The 18,487-nt window shown below is 40.9% G+C and overlaps 1 protein-coding gene across 1 annotated transcript; it reads left to right on the top strand.

Annotated features, from left to right (window-relative positions):
• The first annotated feature begins 6,618 nt into the window (after positions 1–6,618).
• Positions 6,619–15,684, top strand: FKBP14 (FKBP prolyl isomerase 14). Its single transcript, XM_065884146.1, has 4 exons — positions 6,619–6,815; positions 9,590–9,741; positions 12,612–12,739; positions 15,526–15,684. Exons 1-4 carry the CDS (start codon positions 6,619–6,621, stop codon positions 15,682–15,684), a joined length of 636 nt encoding a protein of 211 aa, XP_065740218.1.
• Positions 15,685–18,487: the final 2,803 nt, after the last annotated feature.

The following is an 18,487-nucleotide window of genomic DNA, read 5'->3' as shown; positions in this document are numbered from 1 at the left end:
GAGACCGTGAGAATCTTGCTCTGAATCACTCACATTCCAGATGGCCTCTTGGCACTGTTTACACAGTACAAACATATATGGACAAGCATCACCTTCTTCCACCTGGGGGGGTAAGCAAAATTATAGCATCTCCTTAGACAACCATCTGGTGAGCACGATGCAAGCTTTTGTTATTTTTGGAACGCAGTGCTGCAATGTGCTTGTGTTTTACTGCACTGGAAGGGCCCAAGAAGCCTGCCACCGGCTAGAGCTCATGGCAGAAGCCCCCCTGTGTGCTGAGAGGGCAGGAAAGGGACCTAAAACTGAAAGTAGAAAGCTCAGAGCACAGCTCAGAAAATTTCATTGTGACAAAACATATGCACAACACCAGGCAAAGTCCTCCGTACTCCTGAATTCCTCCCCACCTCCCACCCCCAAATAAAGTCTGCTATTCTAGGTCGACATACTTTAAATATAGGCACATTATGAATCAGCTAGAATTATATAACGATCAAGCAGGAAGGACCTTTACAAGTATTATGTAATGAATGGAAAACAGACACTGCAGCCACTTACTAACTGTGTAACCTTGGGCTAGTTCCTTCCTCCACCTTTCTGTGCCTCAATGTCTTCATCTGGAAAATGGGAATAATAAAGGCAACTGCTTCCTAAAATTGCTGCAAAGATTAAATGAGTTCATCCATGTAAAATATTTAGAATAGTGCCTAGAACATTAGAAGCGTTAAGTATTTTTTTTGGTTTTGTTTTTTTACTATTCTTACAATTATTAATGGGTAAATCTCATCACTTTTACGGAGGAAGATACTAAAGCTCAGAATGATAAAGTGACTGCAGCTGGCAGTGACAGAGCCGGCACTAGACTTTAGGACTCTTTGACTCAACTAGTGTTCTACTATAGAGCATTAACGTATAACCAAGCAGGTATAATATCCCTTGACTAACTTTTAGGGCTTGAAAGATACAAATAACAAACTTACAGTGCCTAGTGTTATGTCTCATACAATGCAGGTGTTTGTAAAATGTTTAATCCACCCACTTTCCATTCCGGGCTTAATCTTCTAATATGTGAAGAGAGGACTGGACACTAAATCCCAGAATATGCAATGTTCTACTGCACAAAAGGCAGGATGGCTCAGCATGTTGAAGAAAATACACAGAAGCTCTTTTTCTTTTTCCTTTTCCTCTGATGGAGCACAGGGTACCTGAGTTTGCCTAATATATTAGGGAAAAGAGACTTTTCTTCCTTTCTCTTTCTGTATTTTAGCAGTACACTCATGCAAGCAATTTAGATACTGCTATTCTCAGGGCTTGATGGATGTTTCCAACTTTCAGTAATTGATACCTAACAGTTTAACTCAAGAGGCAAGGGAAGCTCACAAAATAACTACAGTATTTGGCAAAATACAATAAATGTAACCAAAATGAGCTTTTAAACAATCTCACCATTTCTCTCTTACACACACACAAACACATGCACGTGCATGCACAATCACTCCACAGTGTTTAAACCAGCCTATGGGGTCCTGCAATTTCAGGCCTGCCCTCCATCCCTGCAGTCTTGTTGGAGCCTCTTCTCAGCTCTCCAGCCATGTGGGTCTTCTTTCCTTTCCTTACACGTACCAGTTTTTTTTCCTGCTTTAGGGCCTTCACACTGACATTCCCTGAGCCTAAAAAGGTTTTCCTTATAGCCTCCAACTGCACTTCTGCTATGGCCTCACCACCTACCCAGCTTCTGTTTATCCTTCAGGCTCTGCTTAAATCTTTTCCTCAGTGAAGCCTTACCCAGAGACACAGACTAGCCTCTCCCATCCTCTCCCCTCAAATCACACACACTTGGAACTTGCTTCCAACCATGTATCCAATGAATGTCTGTCTCCCCCACCAGACTGTAAGCTCAAGAAAGGCAGGAGCAGTGTTTGTCTTGTTTTTGCCCTGTGCCTAGCACAGAGCCCAGCACACCAGTAGCTGGTGAATGAAATTAACAACATCCACCAAGGATTCAAAGGATCAGCTGATAAACTGTTTCCCTAACCTGTCCAGTCAAATTTGGACATAAGGCATCCCATATCAAGCTGTGGACATGACGGAAATAAACTACACAAACGGGTCATGTACTCCCTTCGGAGAAAAATTCAAAATGAACAAAAACTTAGACTGATATTACATGTATTTTTAAATTACTATGTGCAAAACCATAAGAAAAAAAATGTTACTTTTAAAAACAAGCTTCAGGAGAAGAAAATTAGTGATGTCTTCGTCAAAGCTTGTCATTAACACTCACACTGTGCTCTTCTGGGGAGACTAACTTGCATAGAAGGGTGGAAGAAACAAAAATGCATTTGCTCCAACTAGGCTATTACCGTTCCTTTCCAAAGTAAATGTGTCTCCTAAGGAAAGAGAATGTGCTGAACCGTAATTCTAAGTATACCCAGTGTGATGGGCTTCTATGAACAGTTTGTCCACAGAGAGGTGGCCTGTGGGCCATGGGAACAAGCAGCATGATGTAAGGACAGTCATCTCTGGCAATGGCTCCAGCGCCCCTTTTCTTCAGGGCTTCCACTATGGCATCACTCACAAAATTAACTTCTCTTACTTGGGGCAGAAAAAAGTAGACTCTTTTCCAACAGAACAGATGGTACAGGCACCACATGATAAAGATTCCAAAAGATCCTTCTAGAGAAATTTTGCTTTATTGAAGGATACATAAAAACAGTAAGGGGGGGAAAAAAGATATTTCATGACCAGGAAGTAGGTATCGTACCAAGAGACTAAACCTTCTATATAAAGGAGGAGGAGAAGAAGAAAGAAGAGGCAAAAAAAAAAAAAAAGGAGGGGGGGAGATGGAACAAAAGAAGGAAGAGTGTTGAGGATGAAAGAAAACAAGTTAAAAGGTGTGTGTGATGGAAAGGGGGGAAAGACCAAGACCAGCGACTAAATTTCATTCAAGGGCATAAGATTATACATCTTAGAGCTTAGAGATACCTCAAAAGCAAATTACTTGATCAAGCACCCTCCCTTTAGGTTAGGAGAACTTAGCCTCTGACATTCACCTGAGTCCAGCCATGAGGTATCCACATCTAATACAATCTCTTGACATCAAATGAAGGTCCTTGAAGCAAAGGGCAAGTCTTCTAAAATACCCCTCCTCACTCAGTTTCTACTAATGATCACAAAAAAAATAAACAGAACTCATCTGCAACCACACTATGCATAGGGAAGAGATTCTGGGTATACCCAACAGGTGCACTTCTGGCTGTGCTCTAGAACCTCATCAGTCACTATGCCAACTGCTCCTCCCAGACACAAATGTCCTTAAAACACCCCCAGAGGATCACACTACAACCTTAAAACAAACTGTCCTATGGTCCCCTAGGATGGGAAAATACATCTCTGCCACTCTAAGAGACACTGGGAATGTTTCTCATTTCAAATACATTGCTATTAAAATTTTAAGTGCCCACCTCATTTTCCATAATAAAAAGTTTAATTTCAAAAAAGTGCCTAGCACAGTTTCCAGAACACAGAAGGCTTTTATTTATATACTCATTTATGAAAATGCTCGTCCTGAATCATATTCGCAGCTGAAAAATAGTTACGACCTTCTCAAAATATGAAGTACTTCCACAAATTGGAAAGGGGGTGGGGTACTATTTTTAAGCCATTCTGCTTAGCGGGGCAAGAAAAGAGTTGCTAATGCTTGCATTCTATTTTACGGTAATTTCTGAGTCTGTAAAACAAAAAGAAATGCCCAGTGAGAAAACCAAAAACCTTGTGCATACTTTGGAACTGAGACGTAACTCTGATACCTTGGTCTGCACTCGGATGACTCTGCAGGTGACAAAGGGAAAGTGCTTGCTCTGGGGACTTTGTTTGAAAAAGGACCTTTCACCTCTGGGATTCCAGGTTACTGCCGGCATTTATTTGAAACCTTCTGAGACCAGCCCCTTCGCCAGAATTCGAGACTCCCAGAGGACCCCACTGCGGGAATCAGCGCCTCCCTCCCACTGCCACCGAGGGCATCGTGCCTTTCAAGTCACCCCACATCTCAGGATTTCTTAGCTTTCCTCGAAGTGAGGAAAGCTACGGCCCTCACCCAGCCCCTACGGGGGGCTGTGTCTGTATAGCACGGGAGACATAGAACTGCTGTGGGGAAACATTCCCGGTCCGCGCAGGCCTCTCTCTCTGGTCTCAGGAGGGACCATGACCCCGACCCCCTGAAGGCGCGTCCCGACGCCACCCTCCCGCGGCTCAGACAAAGGACCAGAATCCTGGCACGCCTCCCACTCACCGCTCAGATAGTTGGTCCACTTGTACAGCACCCCCTCCATGGCGCCCGCGGCCACCTTGCCCTCGCCCGCCGGCCCCCTCACTGCCCCAGGCCCCAGGAGGCGAGGAGCACCGGCAGCAGGGCCATTGCCCGGCGCTGCCGAGCCGGCCACTCCCGGCGCCTAGGCCCGGTGCGGGGACACCCCGCGGGCCTCACATCCCGGGCCCGGGGGCGGGGTCACTGTGGCGGCCTCCGCACGTGAGGACGCAGCCGGCCGGTGGCCCGGCGCGGCGGGCCCGGCGCGCTGTCCTCAAGGAGGTCAAGGCACTGGGTGGGTCCGAGGGGCGGCTGAAGCCACCCAAGTGTCCCGAGTGAAGGAGCTGGTTGTTGGCGGCGCCACGGCGCGCTACCTGAGTCCTCGACCCACGGAGCTCGGGGCCCGCTCGCGCATGCTCAGTGCACCGCTTGCGCGTCTGTTCCCAAAATCCACCCCGGGGTTTAGAGGCGCCGGCGCCATGGCTGATGCAGTGAGAGAGGCCCGCGGGGAAAATGAGTCCTGGGTGGCAGGCTTGGGACTAAAGGCAGGGTGAGAAGGGAGGAGGGAGGCCTCTGGGACAACGGTAGAACACAGTCCTGACTCAGTGGTGCCGTAGATGGGTTCCATCTCCAGATGTTTGGGAGCCACCGTGGCCCCTTAGGGTGCCCCCTGGATTCTAGTCTTCAGGATTCAATTCTTATTCCAAGGCTAATTAAACCTACGCACTTAAAGACTATTGAGGTACCCAACAATAAGGCGTATAGAGATGATGGGAATTTCACGATAGAATACTGTGTGTGGCCAGCGAGCGTAAACAGATGTTGTCTAAACTGTAAAACCTCGCTACAGGAAGTGTGGTCCGCGCACGGCAGCACTGACATCACCTAGGAGCTTCTCGGAATTGTAGGATCTCGCCACAAGCCCAGGACCTCCCGAATCGAACTTTGCATTTTAACAAGATCTCTCGGGGGATTCCTATGCATATGAAAGTGTGAGAAAGGACTGTGCTAAGGATATTTGACTAGGGAAAATGTTAACTATAGATTTCAGCGGTAAAAGCAGGTTACGAAACACAGTATACAATAGGATCCTAATTGTTTTAGGCGTATGTCACAAAACCATGCACCAAAATGTTAAGATGATTATTTCTGGATGGTGGCGTTACAGGAGATCTTTTTCCTTTCTTTCTTTTTCTTTAGTGTAAGGTTACCAGATTTAGCAAATAAAAACACAGAACAATGAATTCGTTGTTTATCTGAAATTCAAATTTAATTCGGCTCCTTTATTTTAACTGGAAACTAGTGCTTTCCAGTTTCTTCCAAATCGACAATGAACACGTATTGCTTTTGAAATTATGCGAAAAATGTAAAATTAAAATTTTAAAGAAAGATGAGCCTGTGTAACTCGTAACTGTGATTACTACTTCTTGAAAGCGGAGGTCTGCACGTCCTTATCCTTGATAGAGGCTATTATTGACCCTCTACACTAAGGTCCTCTAAAATTATTAGCAACCATAATGTTGTGCGGCGTTGTAGAATGAATCAGATGGTTTGATGGCGGAGCTCAGTTGCTTTTGGGGCTGAACAACCTTAAGCAGTACGCTTAACCTCTCCTAGCTAAAATACACTTATCTTTTAATGGGATAAAAGAATCCGCCTTACCGGCAGTGTAGAGAGGCTCACGAAGAACGGGAAAGCACTTTGTGAAACCTAAACCACTGTTAAAGTCTTTATCGTTCATATCCTAAGTTAAATAATAAGCAATTACTATTGGGGGGGGCCTCTCACCAACTGTGAGGGTAAACGAGTCTTTCCTGAGACCTTGGACTTCACACCCTGGCCGGGTTCTTTACAGCTGTGAATCTGTCGAAGTTTCCGGTTAGCTCCGCGTTCCACCCCTCTCTCAAAGTCCGAGGTTGTGGAATTCTGTAATCCTCCGGGCTCCAGGACCTCGCCGGGTGGTTCGCCTCTGCGCTACCGCCCTGCTCGGCCGGGTGGTAAATTACATTGTTGTAGAGTCATTGGCTTGAGAGGCTCCTGAGGGACAGCACCGCAAGCCAACGGGAGCTCGCGCTTTCCAGGGGGCAGTGTTGTAAGAGCCAGTCAAGGGCCGGGTTTGGGTTTAACTCTTTAGAGGCGAGTTCGCAGTGCGTGGGAAAGTTGTCGGTGGTGAATGTGCCACGTCTGCTAGGAAGGGGGAGTCATGAACTTGCCTGAGGCTGTTGTCTTTAAGTCTTCAACTACATCCTTAACTCTATGAGGTCGGGGGGGCCCTTTTTGTGTTTTTGTAGCAACTTGTTTCCCGCCCTGGTAACATGAGGCTTTTCTTGTGGAACGCGGTCCTGACGCTTTTAGTCACTTCTTTGAGTGGGGCTCTGATCCCTGAACCAGAAGTGAAGATTGAAGTGCTCCAGAAGCCGTTTATCTGCCATCGCAAGACCAAAGGAGGGGATCTGATGTTGGTCCACTATGAAGGCTACTTAGAAAAGGACGGCTCCTTATTTCACTCCACGTGAGTAATTATACCCTGCAGGTAAAATAGTAAAGAACCCACCCACATATGCCAGCTCTTGGGCTGGAACAGTGGCGTGTACCAGCTTTATCTCTCTTGAAAAAAACTGAAATATCTAATTTCTTAGTTTGGGGAAAGGAAATTGTTTAAAGCCAATCTTATATAACAAGGACTTTGAAGGTCTTATCGGAAACAAGTGGTCAGGATAAAGCAGTAATTTTTTTAATTATAAAAATTAGAACTAGAATTTCTGAAATGCTGTAGAAATATCTAGGTGTATAATTAGGCAATGAGTAGAAAAGCCTTAAAGGAATTCTCAAACTTTGTTCCTGAGGGCAACTAACTCAATTCCATTTTTATTTTGGTGTAGGTGAAATTTACTTAAACTTTTCATAGCAACTTCATGAGCAGAATATACAATCATTTATTTGCTTGCTGTAGGTTATGTTAATGCTAGTCCATTGACCTAACTTTCTGATAGATGCCACTTCGGTCAAGGCACAGGACCACGATTTGTATCATTATTTGCTTCTTTCTAGAAATTCAAAGACTTCATTGATGGGTGTGGGTGTGGTTATGGAAGATTAATTCAATACCTACAGTGAAGGATTTTCACGTGGTTACACTATCACTATTTCTGTTTTATAAAGAAAGAAATTGCAACATGGAAAACTTTTACAAGTGTAATGATTTCCAATTAGGCATTGATTCTCCAATTCCATTCCAAAAGTATTTACTGAACATTTCTTTACGTTAGGCCCTTTGTTTGACACTAGGGAGATTTTTAAATCTGGCTTCTCTCCATCCTCACCCATTCATTCATCTATTCATCAATCAAATCCTTAATGAGTCAGGCCCTGGGGATGCAAAGACGACTAAGAGTGGGTTCTTCTCCTCTAGAAGAACACTGTCTACAGCAGGGAGGAAGACAACTCATGATGTAAAGTACAGAATGTTCAAAGTGCTCACAAAGCATAATGGACTCTGGACATAATCATGCTCTGAGAGATGGGGAAAGAGAACGACTTCCCAGAGATCATAATTGAGATGGGCCTTGAAAGATGGGTGGAGGTTTCTTGGTGGAGAATGAGGACGGGAGGACATCCCAGGTAGGGGGAATGTCGTGAACTAAAGCAGTGAAGCTTCGTGGCCCTTCCTAGGCCTTGTTTTCTGAGAAACTGCCTTTACTGGGCATTCCGATCTGGTCTGTCATGAGGTTTTGAAGTCAGTGGCAACTCTTCTCTGAACTCCGTTAGCCTTTGCAAAAAGTTCCAAGATGAGGGCATGCCACAGAATTCTCAACAGCCCTACCTTTTTTATCAACAAGGCCGGTGCCACAGTGGACAGTAAACAATATTATGATTTGCATTTGAAACTTCCAATTACATTTTTTATTTTTAGTCTGATCTTTTTTAGACCCAGCCTGCTTTCTTTCAGGTCTCAGAACCAAAAGCCTGTGTGGACCCTGGTGGTAACCACTTGACATTATTTAGCACTTTGCTACTAAAGTTCTAGTACCTGAAGAGGGGAATATTGTCATGCAGCCTCCATGTAAATGGCCCAAACCTGCTAACTCTCAGTATTATAGAGAAGTACCATCAAATGATCAGTTTATAAAGCATGTTCATTGTTTCGAGACCCGTAGCCTATGTGGTAAATAGCCTAAGTTCTTTACCATGACAAGAAACGTGCCAAAACTGTAGGCAGGGCTGGGTGGTAGATTCTTTCTTCTTTCTTTATTCTTTTCTAGCCTTCCCCTATTTTCTATGGTTGCCATTTTGCTACTTTGATCTGGGGGAAATTAAGGAAAAGAAGTGATGGCCTTTACCTAGATTTAGTAACCATGGTACCTGTGAAGCCTAGTAGAGTGACTTCCGTTTCTCAACTACAAGACATCCTTGAATGGGACACTTTCCTTATTGCACTAAGAGGGAGCTAACTGGGGCTCAGACACTACTCAGCCCACAAGCCCCTCCAGTAGCTCAGCAGGTTGGTTTTCTTAGGCTGGTCTCTCTCCAACTCATAAGCCAGGATATCTTGACCATTTCCTTCCTCTCCAGTCCTTGAGGGGCCACTCCTCCAGACTTCCTTGCATAGCCCCACAATAAACGCCTGGGGAGAGAACTAGGCCAGGGTCTGAGTGGGGATTCAGGGTTGAAGAGCTGCCTCTTGCACCTATCAGAGCCATCAGCAGGCTATACATCAGGAAAGGTTGTAGGCAGGATATAAGACACTGCGCTCCTGACTCCACTGTGCATGTGGGCATGGACCCGTGAGCATTGGCAGTAAATTCTTAGCTTCTCATTCTCCTTCCCAAACTCATCCACCTTCCATTTTTTTATCCCTTTTCTGCATCCTAGTGGTCTTCCTGGGACAGCATCATTTTGTGATTAAGACTTTGACTTTGGAGTTGGGTCAGATACTGGCACACCCCTCTGTACAATGGGGTAATAATGGTACTTATCTCATATTATCATTGTTAGACTTAAAAGAAGCAAAGCATTTAGGATAATACCTGTATACAGTAAATGCTGAGAGTTTTTATTATTATTCCCTCTGCTAGCTCTAGCAACTTCAGCTATGTGAAATTTGCATCAAGAAAGGTGGGAAGTGAAGTGAATTACTATAGAGTTTGACATGTGCATGTGTGCTATTTTCATTAATTTCCAAACTAATAAAATTAATCAGTCATGGGTGGCAATGTTACACCACAGCAATAAAAAAATAATGATAAAGTTACTGAGGAGTTCTAATGTGTTTTCTTTCTACTGTAGTCACAAACATAACAATGGTCAGCCTATTTGGTTTACCCTGGGCATCCTGGAGGCTCTCAAAGGTTGGGACCAGGGCTTGAAGGGAATGTGTGTAGGAGAGAAGAGAAAGCTCATCATTCCTCCTGCCTTGGGATATGGAAAAGAAGGAAAAGGTAATAACAATTCTACATTTTTACTACAGCATTAGAATTCTTCTCTGGATTAGGGATAGAAGTTACTAACTACTATGTATTTTTTTCTAGAAGTAAATAGAGGACTTGTATATCTTAGGAAAATATAATTGTCTTGATTAGCATTTGAAATAGCCAATTAAGGCCATAATAGGTAAATGGTCAACTGAGCTAATAAGGAAAAACGTTCTGTAATCTCAACTCTATTATTAATATTGCTCACCAATATGGCGGGTTTTGTTTGTTTGTTTGTTTTTGGCTGCACCACCTGACATGTGGGATCTTAGTTCCCCAACCAGGGATCGAACCCATGCCCTCTGCAGTGGAAGCACAGGGTCTTAACCACTAGCCCGCCAGGGAAGCCCCTGGTGGTTTTTTTTAATGGTGGTATTATTTCCGTAACATGATGTTTACCATTTTAACCATTTTTAAGTGTACAGCTCAGTGGCATTAAGTACATTCACATGGTTGTGCCAGCGTCACCACTATCCATCTCTAAGACGTTTTTATCCTCCCCAGTTGAAACTTACCAATTTGTTTTCACAATGCAAAAAGAAAGACTACTCAACGTAATTGTTTTGATGAGTCAAACATTTGAAATATAGATTATTAAGGCATTAAATGCAGTTTTAGATGTGGGCTGTGTGTGACTCACAAATGAAGTCTCCCACGACAGAGCTCTTATGGGAGTTAATTTTCATCTTTGTTTTAAAGTTGTTTTATAAAGTTTTTGATAATTTATTTAAATGAATAATGGAGTGACATGAAATGAGTTTAATAAAGCAGAAGCAAGTGGGCTAGTTGGTCCAGGGAGCCTTTGTGCTAGTTGTTCTAGGGCAGCCAATAACACCTGTTGTTTAGGTGGGAACCCCATGCAGTTTTCCAAAGGGCTATTTACAAGAAGCCTGAAGATGTTTACATGCATGTATCCTGTAATTCCTTTATTAGAATCTTACCTAAGGTAATAGTCTGGTATTAGGAGAAAGGTTCATAAACAGGGATGTCCATCACTTGTTATTTCTTTTTTTTTTTAAACATCTTTATTGGGGTATAATTGCTTTAACTTGTTATTTCTAATAGCAAAAAGAATGGAACCATCTTAAGTGTATAATGAAAAGGGTGTATCTAGATAAAATATGGCCCAGTTATTTTTTAATGGCATTTTAAAGATTTTAAAAATTACATCTAAAATATGTGTGATATAATGTTATATTTATAAAGGTAGAAAATGAAGATATATATATTATGATAGTAAGTATTAGGAAAAAATATATACACATACAAAGTGAATCACAAGGAAATAAGTAAGAATGTTAATAATGGACAGTGGTTCTGGGAGTTATTTTTATTTCTGGTTCTGTCTCTTCCACATTCCCTACAATGGGCACATATTATATAATGAGAAAGAAAAAAAATTTTAAGAAGTTATCAGAACTAGACAGAAAACCACTCTGACGTAGTAGAAACACAGACTTCACAGCATCCTGAAGTCCAAGCTTAACCATTTACAAGGTGGGGATTATGATTTCCTAGCCCCAGTGTACTGGGAAGAAAATAGGTGTCATATGTGAAGTATTACATATTCTAAATGCATCTTGCTATGTAAATCTTATGCATAGAATAGGATTTACTAACAAAATCCAATTCTTATTTTCATAATGATCCTTTTAGAGAAGTATCTAGAAAATGTTTCTCTGATGTTTAAACATTTCTTTCACTTTCCTGTATCTTTGTCTCACTTTTAATATTTATGTATATAGTATTAGTCCATTTCTCTTTCTCCATACTCTATTTGACTTGATTTTATTTTATAACAAGTAGAGATCTGAATCTGAGTCATTTCCTTCAAACAGAATACCATGAAACTAATTCTGCTAATACATATTTAAACACTAATTTTGTAGTTTTTTAGTACCATGTTTGCATGCCTCCTTTTGGAAAGATACCAGTTTTATCGATGACCTCTAGTGCATGCCCTTCTCTGTCTAGATCTGGAATGGTAAGCTTCGGCACACAGTGTAAGTTTTGTTCTTTTGGTGCTTACAGATGCTCTTTAATGGGATGAGGGGGTGGGGCACTGAGAAATATTTGTAATGTTTACCCGGACCTGTATGTTAAATATAGTTATAAAGAAACACATTGAAAAAAAATTGTCCATGTTTCCCAGAAGTTTTTTGTTTGTTTTGGTTTTGGTTTTGGTTTGGTTTTTTTTAAGATCCCTGGGGCTCTAACAAAGCTCTTTTTACTTTAAAAAATTTTTATCTCCCTTCTCAGAAATTTGCTTTAATGTCTCCCCTCCCATGGAACTTCCTTAACATGTGTTAAATTTGCTTCCAGATGAGAAAACTGAGGCTTAAAGAGGGGCAGATGTGAGCCTCAATCCCAGTGTGAAACCAGAGCTCATTCAGTTATATACTGCCTCCCAGTGGTGGAAACGGCAGTACTATACATATTTCTAGGCCAGGACTTTTTGACCCAAAAGTTAGTAAATCATTTGTACTATAATTAACTCTGAATTATCTAAAGCCCATTAAGTCATTCTTGACATATAATATGTAACCTCTTAATTATATTTGAAATTTAATACTCAGACCATGAGGCATATCTGTGTGTGCAAAACAATTTTTAATTGCAAAGCCAAAAACACATTGTTTTTGATCTAATAGTTTGGATTGTTCCTTACTTATTTTGTTTGAATAAACTATAAGTAATTGCTATATATGGGACAATCTTAGAAAGGCTCTTTATTTAATTCAATTAAAACAGTATTTTGTTCAGTACCACAAGTTTTCTATCATCAAAACTTTGGGATCTATTTAATAAAACTTAATCCCTCTCTCTCTTCATGTCAGGTAAAATTCCCCCAGAGAGTACACTGATATTCAACATCGATCTCCTAGAGATTCGAAATGGACCAAGGTCCCATGAATCATTCCAAGAAATGGATCTTAATGATGACTGGAAACTCTCTCAAGATGAGGTGATCTTTCCTTTTTCTTTCTTCCTTTCTCTCTTTCCTTCTCTCTCTCCCCCCTCTTCCTTTTTTCCTCCCTTCCTCCTTCCCTCCCTTCCTTTCTTTTAGCTCACTTTTTAAGAAATATATTTTAAAATAAAATTTATTTTTATTTGTGCAAAATGTTATTTATAAGTTTTCTTAAACACTGATGCTTTGAAAATTGACTTTTTTTCATAGGAAATCATTGGAGAGAAATATATTGAGACTTTTCATTCTTTTGCTTTTTTTCTCCTTAATGCTTAGGGTTCAGTGTATCTTGCTCTCGCCCAGAGTTTTTGAAGATCTGTTTTGCCAAGACAATTCCCGTTTTGGAGCTACGATATAAGAAACATAGATGTCCTGCAAAATATCTCACGTGGACAGTTTCTGTTTAAAACTTTAGACTGGCTGTTAAATGAGTTGCATAGTGATTTTCTAGCAGTTAGCATCAGCAAGCCGATCACATGCTCAGTTTTGCTCAGGTTAGGAGAACCCAGTCTGGATTTTCCACAGTAGAAGACCTTTCCTAGCCCGCACAGGGTCCTGGTGTTGAGTAAGGAGAAAGGAAGAAGACTTCTCTCTATAATTTATTTAGGTGTTTGCAGCCGTTGCTACACATACCTGTCTTAGTCTGGCTTCTGTGGGGAAAGAAGTGGAGGTAGCTATCTAGCCCTATGTTTTTTGTCTACCCGTATTCTCCATTCTGGCTTGGCTGATCAGAAATCAAGTCCCTTTTTATGCTTTCATCAATTTCATTCTAATGGCTAGGAAATGATTGTCTTTTTTTAAAAATATAAATTTATTTATTTTTGGCTGTGTTGGGTCTTTGTTGCTGCGCGCAGGCTTTCTCTAGTTGCAGCAAGGGGGGCGGGCTACTCTTCGTTGCAGTGCATGGGCTTCTCATTGCAGTGGCTTCTCTTGTTGTGGAGCACGGGCTCTAGGCACGTGGGCTTCAGTAGTTGTGGCTTGTGAGCTCTAGAGCGCAGGCTCAGTAGTTGTGGTGCACGGGCTTAGTTGCTCCGCAGAATGTGGGATCTTGCCAGACCGGGGATCAAACGCGTGTCCCCTGCACTGGCAGGCAAATTCTTATCCAGTGCGCCACCAGGGAAGTCCCAATGATTAAGTGTTAAGACATGTTGTTGTAAACCGCAGGGTCATGATCCACAGCTACTAAATTCATAACACCTCAGAGTGTTATCAGTCATGGACATTTTTCTATCCAAGATAAATTTGAATTCCCTTTCATTAAAAAAATCTTGAATAAAAAACATTCACATGGTTCAAAAAAATCAATTCAGGGCTTCCCTGGTGGCGCAGTGGTTGAGAGTCCGCCTGCCGATGCAGGGGACACAAGTTCGTGCCCCAGTCCGGGAAGATCCCACATGCTGTGCAGTGGTTGGGCCCATGAGCCATGGCCGCTGAGCCTGCGCGTCCGGAGCCTGTGCTCCGCAACGGGAGAGGCCACAACAGTGAGAGGCCCGCGTACCGCAAAAAAAAAAAATCAATTCAATATAAAAAGATTTATTAAGAAGTCATTCTCCCACCCACATCCTCTTCTACCATGTGACCTCTCCCTTCATATCCAGTTTTACTAGTTTCTAACAAACCCTTCCAGTGTTTCTTTATGCAAATACCAGCAAGCATGAATATATATTCTTATTTCCCCCTTGCTTACACAAGAAGTAGCATACTATACATACTGTTTGACATCTCACTTTATTCACACAATATACCCTGGAGACATGCTCTACATTAGTCCATAGAGTTTCATTATTACTGCCCCCCCGCCTTTTTTTTTTTTTTTTTTTGGTATGTGGGCCTCTCACTGTTGTGGCCTCTCCCGCTGCGGAGCACAGGCTCCGGATGCGCAGGCTCAGTGGCCATGGCTCACGGGCCCAGCCGCTCTGCAGCATGTGGGATCTTCCCGGACTGGGGCACGAACCCGTGTCCCCTGCATCGGCAGACGGACTCTCAACCACTGCGCCACCAGGGAAGCGCCCCCCGCCCCCGCTTTTTAACAACTGCATTAAATCCCCTTAATCTTAAAAATAAATATACACTATATGTTTGCATGTTGGTGGTAGGGGGAGGAGAGAAGATTTGAAAGTGCTGATCTAACAGAGGAATAATAGGGATATGATTCAAAATGAAAATATAGGTTGAATTGCATTATGGTGAATCTAGTAGGTAACTGAGGGCAATATTTTGTTTATATATTTAAATATCTGTATAAAAATGGAAACTCTTAGTCTTAAATACTCATCAGGCTGGATTTTGCTTTAATTTCTGAGATCGGAAGGTCATGTGGCGTGATTACAGCCAGTCCACAGCAGGTACTATTCCCAGACGCCTATTTAAAATTTAAAAAGGCCATCATTTAATCTGATTTTAAGAGAAATATCTGGAATTCTGACCCGTCTTAGAAAACAAGATCTGGATAATTCGGTGGATTGAAAGATAGCAGTCTTTCAAATGCTTGGCTTTATTTAGACTCGGATTAAGAACACGTAATATGCTTTCACTGTGTGTTTTCCCCATGATATAAGCCATATCTTTGCCTCTGAGCAATATTTTGTGTCTCTACTGTAGCACTATAGCAACAGCTTTTAAGGGGAGAAATGCCTTATAATTCTTTTACTATCATTAGAAATATATCATAAGGTAGTTGTTATATATAACTAAATGCACTACCCGTCCAGTCTGTGATACTGATTGGCTCGATGTGGGTGTCCTATGAATTAGAATTATTAATGTGACTCATTATTTTGTAGGTTAAAGTGTATTTAAAGAAGGAGTTTGAAAAGCATGGTGCAGTGGTGAATGAAAGTCATCATGATGTTTTGGTGGAGGATATTTTTGATAAAGAAGATGAAGACAAAGATGGATTTATATCTGCCAGAGAATTTACATATAAACATGATGAATTATAGACACATGTCTGCCCATTTTATATAGCATCCATCCTTAAAAGAGAGGGTAACCATCTCGAAAGAAAGTCTTATTTGTTAACTATGTTCTGTTCATGCTTTGGTCTTTATTTTTATATATTTTTCTGAATATTATTAGAAGAACCCCTTAGGGCTTCTAAGTACCCATTTCTTTCTGGTAGGTTATTAGGAAGAAAAAGTTGATTTGTCCTTGAATAGAAGACTTCTGGACCATTTTCCACTTTTACATATGAAGCCTTGTGTTTTACCTGCTTACTTGTAATTTTAAAATATTGCCACTGGGTGCACGCCCAACATAAGATCAGGTTATAGCACAAATCAGCACCCTCTGTTTCTTCTTCCCTCTGTTTTCTCCAAGTTAGATGCTGATATTTGAAAAGCCTTTTGCAATAGCCCAAGGCTTATTATTTTCATGTTGTAATGAAACAAGTGTGTCTGTAAGTGCCTTTGAGTCTCTGCTTGAGGAAAAGGGGAAGGTGGTTGCTGAGCTCTACGCTTAAGAGTTACTGCTTTACTGAGGAGATGTGCAAAGCTGAAATGAGTAAAGTTAATAATTTATAAATATGTTTGCATTGAAATATTCTGCCTGGGATTTAAGCTACATAAAGTTGGGTTCTTGGTGATGAATGACCTATTGTGATTAATAGAACAAATTATTTATGTGTTTACTTCTTCATGATAAAATGTGTCAAAGTATTGTAGAGGAGGTAAAGAGCTGTACTGAGTCGGTGTTTACCTTTTAAGGCTGGAAGATCACCCTTCCTGGTTCTTTAATTAACAAAGTCTATAACTAATGTATTATACTGTAGTAACGTTGTCTTATAAGAGAAATGAGTAATACAATAAAAATTTTCCTATTTCTGACTCATCAAAAAAATGAGGCAGACCCACAGCAGCTGCTACTGAATACAGGTCTATCCTGGATCAAAAAGTTGATGATTTTATAATTTTATCTTAAATTGGAATATTTCCTTAATACTTTAAAAAAGTGCCCAAATCTCCATTTGCTAAGAAGAATCCTTTATAAGTTTACAAAGTGATCTCAAGTGCATCACTGTCTGATTCTCATTAGTCTGAAGCCTATGGAAAAAAGAGGATAGATCTTAATGTACCTATTTTATAGATGAGGGAATTGTCATTAAGAGAGACTGACTGTTGTGCCCAAGGTCAACAACTAACTTATAGAACCAGATTTCTGTCCCCAAGTTAAGTATGTTTCTACTGCCCTCTACTTTTGAAAAAGTAAAAATTTTCTTTGAATTCGTTGGGCCTAATTCTCTCTTCAGTTTGCTCTCCTAGCAGTCAACTCTGTTTTTTGTCTCTGGGTCCTTATCCTTTGAAGATAGTTAACTGGCTGTTTATGGTGCTTTTGAATTCCCGTGATCCAGAAATGGCTCTGGTTTCATTGAATAATCTTGGGGTGAACACTGAATTGCCTCAAAAAACCTAGGGGTGAGAGGGTCCAGGTGTGTGTCTTAGTCCTTTCATTCCTGTTTACCTCTAGGTTTTTTTTTTTTTTTTAATACTTATGAACAATTACTACAGCATATATAGACTACTTTCACCAATTATATATTGACATTTTTGTCACTAAAACATAAAGTTCTTGAGAAGAACATAAATAACACCTTTGTCTGATGAAATCACCTATATTTAGAAAAGTCTTAAGTTGTCACTGCTGTTTTCCTCAACCTGAAGGTGTTATAAGCCACAATACAGAAAGTTTTGGTCTGTATCATTGGGAGAAAGAAAGTAGCTTGTCTTGGGGTGCTATTTTGTATAAACATTACTGATGATGCTATCTGTGGTAGAGCAAGTAAAGTAAAAAGAATTTTGGTTATTCAGGTAGCATGTTTCTTTATCTTGTGTGAATTTGGATCAATTCCCCCCTAAATAGTTAGACACAAGTATGAAATGACAATATATAAATAGGTTATGGTTGTTTTTGTTACCTGCCTTTTTAGTTTAGCTGCATCTCTGCACCTTTTCATTCGTAAGAATAATCAGACATGAACTGTGACTTCACTTGTATATAATTTGACTCAGTAATACTGCTAAGATGTGTCATATTTAAATTTATACAACTCTGTTGTGGTATTCTTTTCAAAATAAAGTTTATTTGGGAAATAATTGGTTTTGTGAAAAATTCTTCAAGCCTCAATTTCCTCAGCAGCTTTATTGATTTTCTTAACTGTTACTCTAGGTTTTATGTTGAAATTAAGTGAGGAAAATGGACAGGTAATGAGAGGACGGGGTATGGTGACATTTTGAATGTGTCTCTGGTTATTCACTCTGTTTAGATATATGTGTAAGGAAAGCTGTGGTGTGGTTTAAATTGTTTTGAAATAAGCATCAAACCTTGAACATTGAGGGCAATAGTTAATGGTGAATTTTTTGGTAGTGGAGAGGTGTATGTGGTGTTTTGCTTTGTTTGGGTGGTAATTATTATTGTTTTGGTTTAGGAGTTTATTGTGTGTCACAGGTGGATATTATGACGACTAATGCCTACTGTGTAAATTAGTGCTATAAAATACCTTATGTAATTAAGTGAAATTCTGGGTTGCCATAAAAATAACAGGAAACAATGATTTCTGATTCAGATGGGTGACTAGCCATTTGAATCTTTCCTTGTGGAAATGAATTTGTACCTCTTATCTTATTTGATATACGATATTGCTTACATCTGTAATGCTATTTAGATATCAGTATGCTGTCTCTCCACTGAATTGAGGATATGGGTGATTTCCCAGTGTTTGGAAACTACAAGAGAAGAAGGAACTTGGTG

This window comes from Phocoena phocoena, chromosome 9 (genome assembly GCF_963924675.1).
Source record: "Phocoena phocoena chromosome 9, mPhoPho1.1, whole genome shotgun sequence".
Lineage (NCBI taxonomy): Eukaryota > Metazoa > Chordata > Mammalia > Artiodactyla > Phocoenidae > Phocoena > Phocoena phocoena.
This window is presented reverse-complemented; position numbering and strand designations above follow the sequence as displayed.

Excerpts from the sequence above, each read along its gene's own strand:
- FKBP14 (XM_065884146.1), top strand. The coding sequence starts at position 6,619 with ATGAGGCTTTTCTTGTGGAACGCGGTCCTGACGCTTTTAGTCACTTCT. Across the intron at positions 6,816-9,589 it reads GGCTCCTTATTTCACTCCAC|TCACAAACATAACAATGGTC; the intron begins GTGAGTAATTAT and ends TTTCTACTGTAG. Across the intron at positions 9,742-12,611 it reads ATATGGAAAAGAAGGAAAAG|GTAAAATTCCCCCAGAGAGT; the intron begins GTAATAACAATT and ends TCTTCATGTCAG.